The sequence below is a fragment of the Carex rostrata genome, chromosome 24, assembly GCF_964058835.1.
Source record: "Carex rostrata chromosome 24, lpCarRost1.2, whole genome shotgun sequence".
Taxonomy (NCBI): domain Eukaryota; kingdom Viridiplantae; phylum Streptophyta; class Magnoliopsida; order Poales; family Cyperaceae; genus Carex; species Carex rostrata.
In genome coordinates this window covers 4,181,758-4,197,449 of record NC_135941.1, presented here as the reverse complement: position 1 = coordinate 4,197,449, position 15,692 = coordinate 4,181,758, and the positions used below count along the sequence as shown (strand labels likewise).

Sequence of the window (15,692 nt, the reverse complement as noted above, 5' to 3'; positions counted from 1 at the left end):
ATAGAGAAAAAAATAGTGATTTTTAGATTAGTGTGAAATTGGTGCTATTCGAATTAGTAAAAATATTGTTTGGATTGTACATTTGGAATAATAAATAGCTGTGACTGATAAAGAATAGTGTTATCAATGTGCTAATTAAGAAGAAAGATAGGTAAATAGAGTCTCAAACAAATTGTTACAACGTGGAAATAATAGAAGTGATGTCAATTTTATCATTTTGGGACTATGTTGGCAGAAATCCGAAATGAAAGTATTTTTTCCTCTCTTCACACTTTCCAAATAGTAATTATTCTACATTTTAAATAGCAAAAATGTTATTTGAATATACATTGCTATTTCGAATAGCCTCAATTCTATAATAGTTTCTATTTTTGACATCCAAACATACATAATAAACCTAAAAATGCAAACGGTCCAATAAGATTCAAACCAACCAGAAAATGGCCCATACGGCCCAAATTAGACCTATTGGGGCACAATTTTTTTTTGCCTCTCCAGAAGAGCTGGAACGGTCAGAATAAATTAAGGCCTAGCAACCAATATAAAATTCCACGTGTCAAATTCTAATTGGATCTTGCTACCAGAAACTCGGCACAATCGCTCCCAAATTTAGATGCGCTGCCCGAAGGCCCCGAACTCATTCTCTGAAGACCCAAAAAAAAAAAATAAAGAAGAAAAACTAGAGAAAAAGAATTAGGGTCTGATGGCTTTGAACTCCGCCGTACGCTCCGCCATCAAATCGGCGATCTCCTCATCTGACGTGGCTCTCTCCCGCTCAGGTGCTCCACTTTGCTCGCTAGATTTTCCCTCGATTAAGTAGATCTGTTTGGCGTTTTATGCATATTGTTTCTCCCCTTTCTGTTCCTAAGTAGTTGAGGATGACAAAATAGAATTGATTTTGTTAATAAGCTGGTTATATTCACAAGTCTTTCAATGACGTACGTTCCCAGATCTTTATTATTTATATTAGTTTTTAGTTTAGCAATTTAATTATTTGTTTCTATCTGCAATTACCTAAAGGGAACGTTGATAGTTTGTATTGTGAAGAAGGATTAGGGAAATAGAAACTGATTATTCTTTGGTATGAAATATATTGGTTCTGTGAAATTTAGATTGGATATCCGAATTGATTGTGTCAATGATGGAATCAGGCTCCTTGTATGATGGTTTATCTTTATTCTTTGTATTCAGGTTAGATCCATTTTAATCTTGAAATCAAATTGAAATGAGCCTCTCTCTCTCTCAGGCTAAATAAGCCTCTCGTCAAATGAGTTTCTCTCAGACTAAATAATTGAAGTTGAAAATAATTTATAACAAACTAGCTCTTGAACATGTATTAATTATTATGAGAAAACAGTTATACAGGTGGTCTCTAGGAAGATAATCATTACCATGTTATTTTTATTGGTTCTTTTATTATTTTTATTAGTTAGCGAATATACACTGTACTGTACAGGTACAGTTAGTATTTTGAATAAAAATCTGCTTAGTTTTCATCAGCAATCCATAGATGTTTCACAACCTCCAAGTCAATCCTACATAACACTGTAACCTTCTCATGTGTGCTTTCATAGCATAACAATATCATATACACACTTCTAGAATGAGTAACGTCTTACGTCTTCACCAAAACGTTTTAAAATATGGCCCTTAGTCCTCAATATCTTAGTCAATTACCGAAATCAATCCCTTTTCCTAAATTTACTGAAATCATATGCATGATACTTCTCATGTTTGCAGGGGAATGCTTAATATTATGCCACACCGCACATTGCTGAAATTGAATAAAATTCATGTTGAAAAATTCAACTCTTCCCATGTTATTACCCGTATAACCTTTGGTACTACTTTTCAGCACTTGTACTGAAATGCTTCCTTTTGGTCTTCTGAATAGTCGACCAAACCCTTAGGTGCAAGTTGTAACTCATTGATATACCACAATTTGAATGGATGCTGCCCCTTGACAGCACCATAAAAGTTGCAGCACATCTTGACCAATGGATTTTTTGTTTTATTTATTACTATTTCGCGGGTGGAGGGGCCTGGGTGTGGGGGTTTGAACCTATGAAAAGCAAAGCATAATTTTTGCTGTACTCCCATCTGTCAAATCTAACTTGAACATTCATCACTGTAGAAACACTAAAATTCAATGTTATAGATAAAATTCATCTATATGGGTTTTATATCAATAAATTTATTATGGCTAAAAAATATGCAAATTGTATTACAGAACTGTACTTAGCTATTCCATATTAGACCTTATATTACTATTATTAACAATGTTTAACCCTTTATTTCGTTCTTTTTAAATAGTGGTTCGTGAATTTCATGCTACTGGAGCAAAGAGAATGGGAGGCCACGGGCATGATGGTGGGTACCACTATGAGCATGCAAAGCACATGTACAACCTGGGAAGGATGAAGAACCAACAGCTGAAGATGAGTCTCTTTGTTTTCAGCTGCTTCAGCATAGGCGTTGCTGTGCCGGTTTATGCTGTCATTTTCCAGCAGGGAAAAACCGCCTCTGGTTGATTATGCTACCTTAATGGATTGTCTTGTTTTGTTTTGTTTCGTTGGTTTCTCGGGCTCCTTTCTCTTTGGTGAATTGTAGAAAAATTGTAGAGAGATTCTACGTGGTAGGTCGGACGATAATACCCTTTGGATGAAGTGGTTTGGTAATAATTTTTTATGTGCAGAAACATCAGTTGATGGATTCAGGTCAAGCGGATGAACGTTTTGAGTTTTATAATATCAGTTCTAAGTTTTTTTATTGCATTTCTACGTTTGGAGTTTTGGTCACGAAACCCAGAGCACGGGCGCCATTGGTATCAAGCTATTTCTATATTATGAACAGTGTTGTAAATAACGGTATGCGGTCGTCGGACGGATAGAGTACCGCCAAGCGATTAATCGGGGATAATCGGCCAATTAGTCAAGAAAATTTATGACGGTTTGGTCACTGTCAACTACTAGTCGGCTGATTAATCGAAACGGACGTTTTTTACAACACTGATTAATTAGGGTTCAAATGCATCATGTCTTTCATGCACGTCAAATGTTTTATCTCTGTTTTAAAGTTTAAACGGTTGATCTGAACTGTTTAACATGATCTCCTTATTAATTAATATGGAGACCAAATTTTAAATTTTTTTGTACTATTTTTTAGATGGGTACAAAATCATTGTTTTTGAATCGTTCAGCAAAATAATAAAAACTAAAAAAAAAATATAAGATTTGGTCACCTAACTTATTTTTTTTAGTCAATGTTGGAGGTTAAGTTACTCAAGTATTTTATATTAAAAAAATATTTCAATCTAGGTTTTGAACTTGTGACCTTTCATACGGAGAGTATTGCCTTTGTTATTAGATCAAATGTTTGTTTCTCTGAATATATTTTAATATAATAATCACATTGAGCGGTTCGAATTAATCGTTTGAACTTCCAAACGGTAATAAAAGGATGTGAGACAGTTTAACATTGTAACCCTCTTCTGTATTTATGTCATGCACCGGGCCATTAGCTGTGGTGAGCAACTGGGCTGTGTGGAAAAAGACACCGTCCTGCAATCAAAATCTGGTCAAAATTTGTCGACAGACTGATCCTCTTGCAACTCAGGTCTCAGGTTACGTAATGCGGTAATGGTCAATTCTGGCGTATTCCAGCGTTGCAATTTGGAATTCTATTTTGATGTAGATCTTTAAATTAGATCAGAAAAGAACAAGTTGGAAGATGTTATTTTCTTCCTGTCATTTACTTGGGCCCTTTATGGACTCTTTTAGGGATAGGCCACCTTTCCAAGATGGAGTTGGGGATATCAGATCTTCCTGCTTGGATGCATAAATCACATATCACCAGTATAGCAAGTTGGTAATTAGAAAATGATTTGAAAGTTATAAATTTTGTAATTTAACTACAATTCATATAAGAGGTTTCAAATACGTACCTCTATCATGTTTCTATTTTTCAAACGTTAATAACTCAAAATTTAAATTATGAACGTCAAAATAAAACCGTTAGATGTGCTCATAAAAAATTATCACATTTCGATTTTATTTTTATGTGAATCAATAAGTTAAAAACTCAACGTCTAAAAATTATCCAATACAATAATAAATTTCTGACCTTCAAGTGAAACACAACTATTTTCAAAAATAGTTTGTTATTTTAAAAAGTAGCTATGCTAGCATATTTATATATATATATATATATATATATATATATATATATATATGCTAGCATAGCTACTCTCCGTGCAACAACTCAATATTTAACTTTTCAAAATTATAACGGTCGATCCGAACCGTTCATCATGTTCTCCATATTAATATATGTTTGGAGACCAAATTTTACGTTTTTTGGAATTTTTTTACTATTTTTTTAAATTTATTGAAAATTGCTGTTTTTTTATGGTCCAGATTTGCTAAAAATAGCGATTTTCAATAAATCTAAAAAAATAGTAAAAATATTCCAAAAAATGTTAAATTTGGTCTCCAAACACATATTAATATGGAGAACAAGATGAATGGTTCGAATCGACCGTTAGGATTTTGAAAAATCAAATATTGAGCCGTTGCACGGAGGGGAGCTATGCTACGCATAGCATGCTAGCATATTCCTATATATATATATATATATATATAAATTGTATGAAATATACGAAATATATGAGATGAATATCCTGTTGTTCACTTTAAGGTTAGAAATTATTTGGTGAGGTATCTTTTTTATCAAGAATAATTCGTGTATAATATATTAGATAATGTTACGATCTTTGTTGCTGTCGTCACTGGAACGACGACAAGTGAACATGACACTTCCAAATTTTAGCACAATTTTAAGGCAGGGACAAAAGGATATGAGAAGATTAGATATGTGGTACGTCTCCATCTTAACTGAAATAATTTAACTTAATAGCAAATAAACAGCTCCACCAAAATGAAGAATAAGAGATAGACAGTTGTGGGATGGACCATCTGAGCCTCTCCATTTATTAGTGAAGATAAAAAGGCCACGATAAAGATTGTGAGGAGTGGATTGTTATCTTTTCTTGCAACTTTTTTTTTTTTTCCTCTCTTTGTGTTTTTTTGGTTGAAAGCATGTAGGTGATTGCATTGATTCAACGATATACAAGATAGCTATTACATAGGTTTTCTTTGATTAAAATAGAAAGTACGAAAACCTATACATTGCCCAACGACCTGTAAAATTATCTAATTTGCTATGTCAAAAAATAACATATATATGAAGCCAAAGAATGCGAATTAGTCTATTCGTGCCCGATTAGCAAGTAGGTGGGCCTTTCAATTTTCTTTGCTGGGAATGTAGACATAGCAATAATTTTTGAGTTGCATGGCTGGTGGAGTACGCTGTATCGAGCCCGCCCTTGAGGATGAAACGTCTTATTCTTTCCAAGAGGCACTGGATCAAACTGGACTGAGACAGTCACCACTTTGAGAGGTAGAAGAAGAAGAGGAGGAGAGGAGGAAGGAGGCAACTCTTTACAATCTTGTCATTAGCAACAACCATAAAAACACGTACCTTATTTATATATATTGATAGTAGATGAATTCACAGCATCCCATTCGAACCATATAAGTTGAGATGATAGAGTAGCGACTTTAAGCGGTGACCAGATCCATTAAATGAAAGCACTGCTCACATTGATTGAAACAAAGTGGACCAGAATGGATGAGAGAAGGGAGGGCGGAGCTAATAACTTCTTCAACTCTCAAAACTGCAGCTGTGGAGGCAGCACTATCTCCAAGAAAGAAGCGGAGGTTTCGAGAGTTCACGCTAAATGATGTGAATACTTGTATTAATTGTTTTCAATCTCTTAGGGTCTGTTCGGATGCAATCCCGAAAATACTGTTCACGTGGGAAAAAAAAAATTCACTCAGACTGAATTTTTTTTTCCCACGTGAATAGTAAATTTCAGTTCAAACTTTTTCTATTCCCGTTCCTATTCTCATTCCCACTGTGCAGCCGAACAGGGCCTTAGTGTGATCTTGCACCTTCTTGTTAGTTATTAGGATTATCCTCTGAATTTTGCTCTGAAACAAAAATATATATTGAAGAAAAAAAATATTTTTAAATTGAAACAAACATTATTAGATAGAATGTAGCAACAGAAATATACCGTAATGGAGATTTTAATGGATTACATAATAACTAATCAATTTTGCATACTGAATTAGATATGCACATTGATGAATATAAAACCTGAAAGAAGCCCCGTTAATTTATTATTTTGAAGGTACCTGTAAGTTTGAATTTGACGCCCTCAAAGATGTTTGTTTTTGGTACTTTCTGACCATATTATTTGGTAATTTTTTTTGGTACTCTAGTCATTTTAGATATTTGTGTACATCAATTTGTACTAGGGATGCAAACAGTATGAATAATATTCAATATGTATTCGAAAATTAGATGCCGATATATGATATCCAAATATCCGTGTGAATATAGATACATGTATGATTTTATGTTTAAATTATCCATGTCCGGATAGTATATATTCACCTTATAGTTTAATATGTATTATGAAAAAAAATTATTCGCATTATAATTAGATAATATATTAGAAAGTTTAGTATTTTTTTAATAAATATTTTATTTGATCTGTATTCGTATCCGTATCCGTATCTGAAATAAATAAATAAATATGGTTTTAATAGTATCCGCTCCGTTTTCATCCCTAATTTGTACAAACATTTTTTTAAGGTTGCACTTTTATTTTTGTTTCATTTTTTGTTTTTTTGCTAGATGCAAAACAACCGGACGTACGATTTAAATTTTCCTTTTTCGGCTCCTTACTCTTGTAACTTGTTATAATTTTATTCATATCTACTTGTGATGTTTATACAGACCCTCCAAACACATCACTCAAACCACACCAATTTCAAACTCAACTAGCTCACTGGTACAGTGGCAGTTGCATCAGCCGGTACCAGAGGAGCTGTCTCTGGTACAGCGACTGCTGCAGCTAGCGTGCGATACCAGTGAGGTGTGTGCTGGTACAGAGAGACTGAGAGCTGCATAAAAGGTGTTTCTAAGTATAAATTTTGAGTATCAAATCAAACGGTAAACAAATTGAAAAATGAATGTATTAAAATTAACTTAAAAACTTACACATTTGACCGCTTGACTTGATACCAAATAAATTCAAAAAGTTATAAATTTTACATTTAAACGCAAAAGTCACTTCTAGGTAATTCAGAAAATATTGTGATCCTTCTAGTACATTTAATTTATGAAAAAGTTGTATCTATTTTTGAAAAAAAAATAAAAACTTTAAGTTATTTAATGATTGTTATTCAAAAAGAATTATCAAAATAGATACAACATTTTATAAATTAAATGTCCTAGAAGGATCACAATATTTTCTGGATTACCTAGAAGAGACTTTTGAACTGGGATTAATAACTCAGAATCTAAGCATTTTTATTTTTTTCCAATAACACATAAAGAAATATATTAATTTTTCTTAAAGCCGCGAAAAATCCGACCTGGAAAATATTGATCCGGATTATTTGTTGCAGTCTTTCTAATAAATCAAATTATATTATATTTCATCTATTTTCAAAGAAATATATTTAATATTTCTAACATTTTAATACAATTTTTTTTTTAAATTTCTGTTTTATAAATAACAAAAAATGGTAAGACCGTATGGTCCCTACGATCTGGAGAAATACAATTTTGGAGACTGTAGGGACCATACGGTCCTTATGAATTTTCAAAAAAAAAAAATCATCATATTAGTTTCCTAATTTTTGATTTATTAATTATGGTCTATGAAAAAAATTCCTCAATTCGATGGCAACGACAGATGCTCAACAGTCAACACTAGGCAATGTCGTTTCGAGTGTCATTTCAAGTACAACAAGTCAACAAGGGAGCCAATCTTGAATTCGTATCGTCTGCATTACTCAAAAGGAAATCTTTTGAATCTTAACCGTCTGATCCATTTTAAGATTTGTGTAGGCTAGATCCGCACTAATATTAAAGAGCCAATATAAGCAAGAGCCGAAATTACTCGGTTTAAAATCAAACGGTCGATATTTATTAACTCAAAAGATCCCCTTTCAAGTTAATTCAGAGGATTCGCATTCGCCAATTTTTTGAGATTTCATAATTACTGGCAAGGTCGACTTTATTTTTGGATATTCAAAGTCGTTTTTTCAGAACTGTGATATGACACAGATTTCAATAATTTTCTGCCATATGACTGAATTATTTGATGATTTGATATGTTTTACAGGTCTTCAAGGTCAACCATTTTATGGAATACTGTGATTATCTTTTGAATTTCGTTTCGGAAATAAAAATAATGCATAGAATTTTTTTTTAATTCATACTCCGTAAAAATGGTTGAGCCGAAACAAATACTACCAAATATACCAAAAAAAAAATATAAATTTCTTTTATACACAATCATATAATAAAGTAGTCACTTTTTAACATTAAATTAGACGTGTCTCCCACATTAACGATTCTTTATTAAAAATATAAATATTTTTCAGCTATGCGATCAAATTCAGCAGTAATTAATAATTAATTTATTAAATAAAAGTACTCGAGGACTTAACGGTGTACCGTGTTACAGGGGTGAAAACGGTTTTGGATAAGAATTACTGATATAATTTGTTCAATTATCTGTATTCAAATAGTAGAAATATATTATGAAAAATTTATGTTATTCACTATTATAATTAAATAAATATTATGAACTTTAATATTTTTATATTATTTTAATAAATATCTTATTTGATCCGAATCCAAATCTATATCCGTCTGATATATCTAATATTCACTTCGTATCTGTATTTAAAAAAAAAAATAATATAAATATGGTTTTAGAGCTATTTATCAGCTCAGTTTTCACCCCTAGACTCCATGTATGATATTTATCTATTCTAAATTTATTTTGAGGAGGGTTCAAATGCCTCCATTTTTTGTGTCTTCATCATGCCTCCATTTTTAAAAACTTAAATAACTCAAAGTTTAAAACTTAAATGTCAAAATAAAACCGTTAGATGTGATCTATGTTATTTTCTCTATGTGTCCGTAAAAAAATATCACATTTTTTTGTTTTTATTTAAATCAATAAGTTAAAAAAATCAATGCCTAAAAATTATCCACATTAGTATACATTTTTACAAGCTCAAGATGACAACCAAAACAAAGTTGAAATGCCATAATGTTTTACACATGCATAAATTAAATGATGTAGTTCATATTCAACGGTTTTATTTTGAATTTTAAGATTTAAATTTTGAGTTATTAAAGTTTTTAAAAATGGAAGCATGATGGAGGCATTTGAACCCTCCTCATTTATTTTTAATATTTATCTATTTTAAATTCATTTCGGACTCAATAAAATCCGCTTATAGATTCTTTTCTACTTGAGTCCGCTTCGCTTGACTGAAAATATAATTCACATCAAGTTAATGCTTTTCTTTTCAGTTGTTTCTTGTGAATATCCAAAGGCGTCCGAAACGGACCGAAAGTGAAAGGAGATCCCAAATTTGACAATTTCCTATGGAATCATGTGGCCAGTAAAAAAATGTGGGTCGATTTGTTTAATTGTTAAGAGACAATTACATGTGGGCCATGGATTAAATGCTATCCCGACCAGATTCGTTCACCCCACACGCCGATAGTTAGGCGGCGGTGGTCCAGGCTCAAGGCGGCCAATGGGGCCCATTTCTCGGGCTGGTCAAAACTTTTCTCAACTTGGAAGCACGGCTCTGCGCTCAGGCCTACCTTCTCTGGAATATTTTACAGTGAAATTAATTGCAAACCGTTTTTTATTATTTTTTTTAGAGATTCTACTGAGATTATTTAATGTGTTGCCAACTTGCCATTTTTTTCGCAAATATCGCCAATAAAAAATGTATTTTCATCCTTGTAAATTGAATTGTGAACACAATATCAAGAATCGAGCGATGATTATTTTAGATTGTTGAATGCAAATATAGAGAATTAAGAAAAATAATCTCAAATTATTTATAGTGTATCTTTCAAAATACAAAATTTAATTGCAATAATGTTTTATTTAATCACACAGTATTGTTTCATCTCATTAAAACGAATACGAAATCCTGAATCTCTAAATTTAACTAGCAACCTCTCATACAAATATAAATAGAAATTTTCGTCTCTATTGAGACTTTTTTTTCATGCAGTATGCATTTTTACTATATTTTTGGATGCACCGTATTAGTTTTGAAATCTTTAAAATAACTTGTGCACATTATTGTAAACAAACAATTAATTGGTCACTCACCCACCCACTCTATTTATTATATTATTATCATTCATTATTAGTCTAATTAATAAGGAAAACAAGATTTAAGTTTTGACAACGATTAAGCAGGTCTTACATCACAGTGAGATTCCACATTTGAAATGACAAGGAAAAAGTTTTTATCTGTATATAATTTGTTTTGATAGGCTTCAATAAATTTGTTTTTATAAGAATTCTTATACTTGAGATGCAATATAATTTTAGAAAAGATAACCGAGAGATAATGACTGATTCACGGTAAGGTTCAGAAAAAATTAGTAAGAAAAAAATTAGGTTATTTTCTTTTAGTGGTAGATCGATTATATTGACTTTAGTCCCTTTTTACTTAATAATATTACTTTTGAAGTTACATGTTTCAAAATGGGCAAAATTAGAATTTAGAAAAATAGAAAAGACATGAACAACATTCACGTCCTATTATTTATAAATTTTTTGGATGAATTAAATATACTAATAATAATATATGGTTTGAATATGTATATTTGGTGGAATAATAGAGATTATCGATGCCCATTCTATTTTTTAAATTCTATTTTCCAATTCTTAAATTTTAAAATCTAAAAATATTCGTTTCGGACACTCTTACCTTATTTACACTTATTTTTAACACTTATTCCATTTTGAGCCAATCTCTCCAAGTTATTATTAAGCTTCTAATTATAAAAAAAGAAAATAAAAGAAAAGAAATTAAACTAAAAGCTAAAAAAAAATCAAGACACATTGTACGCTTCAAGATTCTAGAGAACCAAAACTCCCCATTAAGGCAATCGCTAGGGTTTCAGAACTTTCCTTTATTTTTGCTTTTTTCAACTTTAACTGCGGCGCTCATCCTTTTAATCGAACGGCCTGGATTTATTCCTGGAACTCTCCAGTCTCCGCTGCACCCACTCACTTCTGGACTCTGGTCGACTGGGTCCGGCTTCCGTACGTAACTCTAAATTTGACTTTAGATCTGAACGGTCCGATCAGAATCCGAATAAATCCGGACGCGATAGAATGGACGGGGTAGTCGTGCCAAAGCAGATCGGACGATCCGAATCTAAACTCAAAATTTGAGTTACTTTAAGGGATCTAAATACTGGCGGATTTGCATTCTTGCACTTGACTAATAGTAGCTGTACTTCCTTATAAGCGTAGACCGTAAATCCATACAATTTGACAGAAACAGTGTATGCCGTACATCGTATTATCATCCCGCTAAGTGCAATATAATCCTCTCTCTCACGTGGGATCGAAGGGCTCTCTCATCCAAAGAGAGTCCCTTTCTTCCTCTCCCTCCTAAAGAAGAGAGGAAAAAGCTCTTACCTTTTTTCCATGGCGGCTACCACCTCTTTCACCTCTTTTACCATAGAGCCTCACCATCTCCCCTCGAAGACCTCGTCTTTCTTCCTCCGCCACCTGTCGCTCTCACGTAAACTCTTCTCTCTTCCTTCCCCTTCCCTTGCTCTCCGCTATCAGCCCCGGTTCTCCCCCCTCCTCGCTTCTCAGTCCGACACAAACCCTTTCTTCGATGATAACTTTGACAAACCTCGCGAAGAGTGCGGTGTATTTGGTGTAATAGGTGACCCAGACGCTGCTTCTCTCTGCTACCTTGGTTTACAAAAACTACAACATAGGGGAGAAGAGGGTGCGGGTATTGTTGCGGCTGACACAGAATCCAATATGCTCCGATCCGTTACTGGGTTGGGATTGGTAACGGATGTCTTTGCCTCGCCCGAATTGCTAAAGTCCTTACCGGGTACCATGGCTATCGGGCACGTGAGGTACTCTACATCCGGTGCGACCGCTTCGCTAAAAAATGTTCAGCCTTTTCTTGCATCATACCGGTTTGGGCAGTTGGCTGTATCACATAATGGAAATTTGTTGAACCATGATAAGCTCAAGATGGAGCTCGAGTCCCGTGGTTCAATTTTCAATACTTCATCTGATACAGAGGTATACATATTTTCATTATTACTCAATCAATAGTTAATTTTGCGGAAAAGAAAAAACTATGCTAAACAGGGAATGATTCCTTTTCAATTCTACCATTGGTGTTGCTCTGCACTTAGTACTATGCTAAATTATGATATTGATCAAAGTATCATACCAATCACATAAGACATGTGGAAGCTGGCTTTATATCATGGGGTTTAATGCATTACACCCACAAGAATATCTTTCAACCGGTGTTTTATTTTAAATTTTTCTGTAAGCAGGTAATTTTGCACCTTATTGCATCTTCAACATCTCGGCCTCTTTTGTCGAGGATAATCGAAACATGTGAAGCTCTTGAGGGTGCTTATTCGCTTCTTTTCCTCACAGCAAATAAATTATATGCAGTGCGGGACTCGTATGGTTTTCGGCCTCTTGTGCTAGGCTGCCGACCCAATGGTATTATCCTAACTCTTTTACTTATTCTAGGAATCAGTGGTTAGAAGAATTTGTGTTATGCCACTTTGGAATCTTTGGATATAGGCCATCAGTAGTAACCTGAGAACCCTGTACTGAGAATGATGTGACACCCTCATTTGACTTATTCTAATAGTAATATTGCTTCGATGATTTTTATGATGATTTTGACGGGCGGGGGTGTGTGTGTGTGTGGGAGGGGGGGGGTCACTATCTGTCCATGTGATTTACTTTTGAAGCCCAAGTCTAATTCCTTTCTGATTCCAACAAAACATAGGTGCGTTAGTCTTCGCATCAGAGACATGTGCACTTGATCTGGTTGATGCCAAGTATATTCGTGAAATAAACCCGGGTGAAGTCGTAGCGGTTGACTTGGCTGACATGTCGATCTCCTCTGCATGCCTCATGCCCCCAAAACCGCGCAAAGCATGCATTTTTGAGCACATGTACTTTGCTCTCCCTAATTCAATTGTCTTTGGCCGGGCTGTGCATGAATCTCGGTTGGCCTTTGGCAAAGCTCTTGCAGAGGAGTCACCTGTGCCAGCTGATGTGGTGATACCAGTGCCAGATTCGGGTTTCTATGCAGCGCTTGGGTTCTCGCTGGTTTCTGGCATTCCATTCCAGCAGGTAAGGGCATTGTTGGTAGTTTTGCAGTTATATCTTGCATTTTTACTTTGGGGTCTCTCGCTTCAAATGTTGTGTGGAGGTCTGAAAGGGAACAGTTACCATTATAGTAATTATTCTGGTAAAACATATTCGAGCAGCATATTAAATCATCATTTTGATCATTTTTAATTCATCTTCAAAATTGAATATTTGAGAATAAGACAAGTGTTCAACAGTCTCCTAACATAAATTATTATCTTGGAATTTCGAAGTTATTTTGAGAAATTTTTGGCAACTTGAAAGCTCTTGGTCAAAATAATGACCGGAGAACTATCCACATTTATTCCCGGCTTTTTTATATTAACTCGTAAAGACCTACTTGGACTCCAACATATTTGTTCTTGGTTAAATTATTATTATCACATTTTTTTGGCATTTTATGAACTTGTTATGGCCTTCATTAGTTGTGAAGCAAGGGAAAAACCATATAGGTGTGTAGGGGATTGGGTTATATCATTACCATTAACTGTTATTTTTTTGTTTTTGTTTTTTGGGACACTGAAGTTTCAATTTGGCACTAACTTGGGTAATATATTGTCACCACAGGGTCTACTCAGGTCACATTACGTGGGCCGCACCTTTATTCAGCCTGAGCAGCACATTCGCGACCTTAGTGTTAGACTAAAACTGTCTCCAGTAAAAGGCGTTCTAGAAGGCAAATCAGTGGTTGTGGTTGACGACTCGATTGTTCGTGGCACAACCTCATCGAAGATCGTGCGGCTCCTGCGTGATGCGGGTGCCCGTGAGGTGCATATGCGCATAGCTAGCCCGCCCGTGGTGGGGTCATGCTACTACGGGGTTGATACTCCAAGTGAGTCAGAGTTGATTTCTAATAGGATGGATGCTTCAGAGCTGTGTAGGCATATCGGTAGTGATTCTCTTGCGTTCTTGAGTTTAAGCAAGTTGCATGATTTGTTGGGGGACGAGGCACCGACATTTTGCGATGCGTGCTTCTCAAAAGAGTACCCGGTCCCACCAAGGAAGTACGAGAAAGTGGAGCCAAGTTACATGGAGGCCTGATTTTTGTCGTGCTCGAAAGGTTTTACAGGGGATGATGGATCAAACCCGTGGGGGATCGAATTGGAGTATTGTTTGTAACTTTGGAATTTTGTAATTTTTTAGCTCTTCTCAGAGCTGTTTTATTAATTAAGGGTTACTGATAAGGTGATGATGATGATGATGATAATTTAAATGGAATTTTGTAATTTTTTTAGCTCTTCTCTGAGCTGTTTTATTAATTAAGGGTTACTGATAAGGTGATGATGATGATAATTTAAAAATGCTTGTAGGTGGTATTTCACATTCTGATACGAAAGAAATCTATTTTTTTTCCTTCCAAGTTTAGATCTAGTGTAGAATGTTAGATTTAGGCGTTATGATCTGAGATTCTGACTTGTATGTTGTTTTGACTGTCTTACGTTGTAGCTTATTTTCTGAAGCCTAGCCGATGACTTGGTGCAGATAGTGTCTTATTTTTTTTTTTCTTTTTACTTATTTTTTAGTCGTTGTGACCGGGAATATTTATTATAAAAAAATAAATTGCACGTTCTAAAATGGAAGAAATAATAAATCTTGTTTAATTCGAAATTAAAAAAAAATATATATATATATACCTAACGAAACCTCTATTGAGCACTTCTAGTAGTGCAGCAATTTTGAATGAATAAATCGCAATAAATGTGGTGACTAGATTAATACACAATCTGTATAATGTATGACCTAAACCTTCCTTGAATCTTCTCTTTTTATTTTCATAGTTTCGGCGAAAACTAAATTAATTTGCCCTTAGCAAGAAAAGAAAAGACTAGATCTTTGTGAGTTTTCTCCTTGGTCAAATAGTCCCCAAAATCCAAATGAAATTCTCACCGCTTGAATTAATTCTAGATCAGAGGATAAGCAAGCTTCAATTTTGCACGCACTTGTTAGCTAAGTTTCTCTATCATGCATGCACCAACAGCATCGTACTTTACAAAAAGTTATTCTATCACATGTATTATCATGTTATAGTATCTAATTTCATATAGCATAAGACAACCTTTATTTATAATTTTATATCCTACAATTGCTAACACAGTGAAGCTATGGATGGAACTTTATGAAGTGCAAGTCGGTTGTGTTATGGATTTATATCTTTGAAAATGGCTTAAAAATAGCTTAAAAATAAAAAAAATTGTCAATATTTTAGGTTATTTTTTGTCATCTTTCGTAAAACATAAAAAAAATAGTAATTTTTTTTTCAAAAATAATAAAAATTAGTATTCTACAAGTTTATTATATAATCAATTTATTGAGCTACTTAAATCGAAGTTTAAAATTTATACGATAG

The 15,692-nt window shown here is 33.9% G+C and overlaps 2 protein-coding genes and 1 long non-coding RNA gene across 3 annotated transcripts; 2 read left to right on the top strand and 1 right to left on the bottom strand.

Moving 5' to 3' along the window:
* Nucleotides 1–551: 551 nt before the first annotated feature.
* LOC144575630 (uncharacterized) lies at nt 552–2,748 on the top strand. The gene is made up of 2 exons (XM_078325837.1): nt 552–779; nt 2,314–2,748. Exons 1-2 carry the CDS (start codon nt 704–706, stop codon nt 2,529–2,531), a joined length of 294 nt encoding a protein of 97 aa, XP_078181963.1. The 5' UTR covers nt 552–703; the 3' UTR covers nt 2,532–2,748.
* An 8,786-nt stretch (nt 2,749–11,534) lies between these two features.
* On the top strand, nt 11,535–14,699 carry LOC144575472 (amidophosphoribosyltransferase, chloroplastic-like). The gene is made up of 4 exons (XM_078325626.1): nt 11,535–12,244; nt 12,508–12,682; nt 12,978–13,327; nt 13,913–14,699. Exons 1-4 carry the CDS (start codon nt 11,624–11,626, stop codon nt 14,384–14,386), a joined length of 1,620 nt encoding a protein of 539 aa, XP_078181752.1. The 5' UTR covers nt 11,535–11,623; the 3' UTR covers nt 14,387–14,699.
* Nucleotides 14,267–14,895, bottom strand: LOC144575473 (uncharacterized). The gene is made up of 2 exons (XR_013518448.1): nt 14,668–14,895; nt 14,267–14,582 (listed from the first exon to the last, which is right to left on the bottom strand). It is a non-coding gene; the product is annotated as an uncharacterized LOC144575473 (long non-coding RNA).
* Between the last annotated feature and the right edge of the window lie 797 nt (nt 14,896–15,692).

Coding starts and splice junctions, on each gene's coding strand:
- LOC144575630 (XM_078325837.1), top strand. CDS start 704: ATGGCTTTGAACTCCGCCGTACGCTCCGCCATCAAATCGGCGATCTCC. Junction 780..2,313: donor CGTGGCTCTCTCCCGCTCAG/GTGCTCCACTTT, acceptor CTTTTTAAATAG/TGGTTCGTGAATTTCATGCT.
- LOC144575472 (XM_078325626.1), top strand. CDS start 11,624: ATGGCGGCTACCACCTCTTTCACCTCTTTTACCATAGAGCCTCACCAT. Junction 12,245..12,507: donor ATACTTCATCTGATACAGAG/GTATACATATTT, acceptor TTCTGTAAGCAG/GTAATTTTGCACCTTATTGC. Junction 13,328..13,912: donor CTGGCATTCCATTCCAGCAG/GTAAGGGCATTG, acceptor TTGTCACCACAG/GGTCTACTCAGGTCACATTA.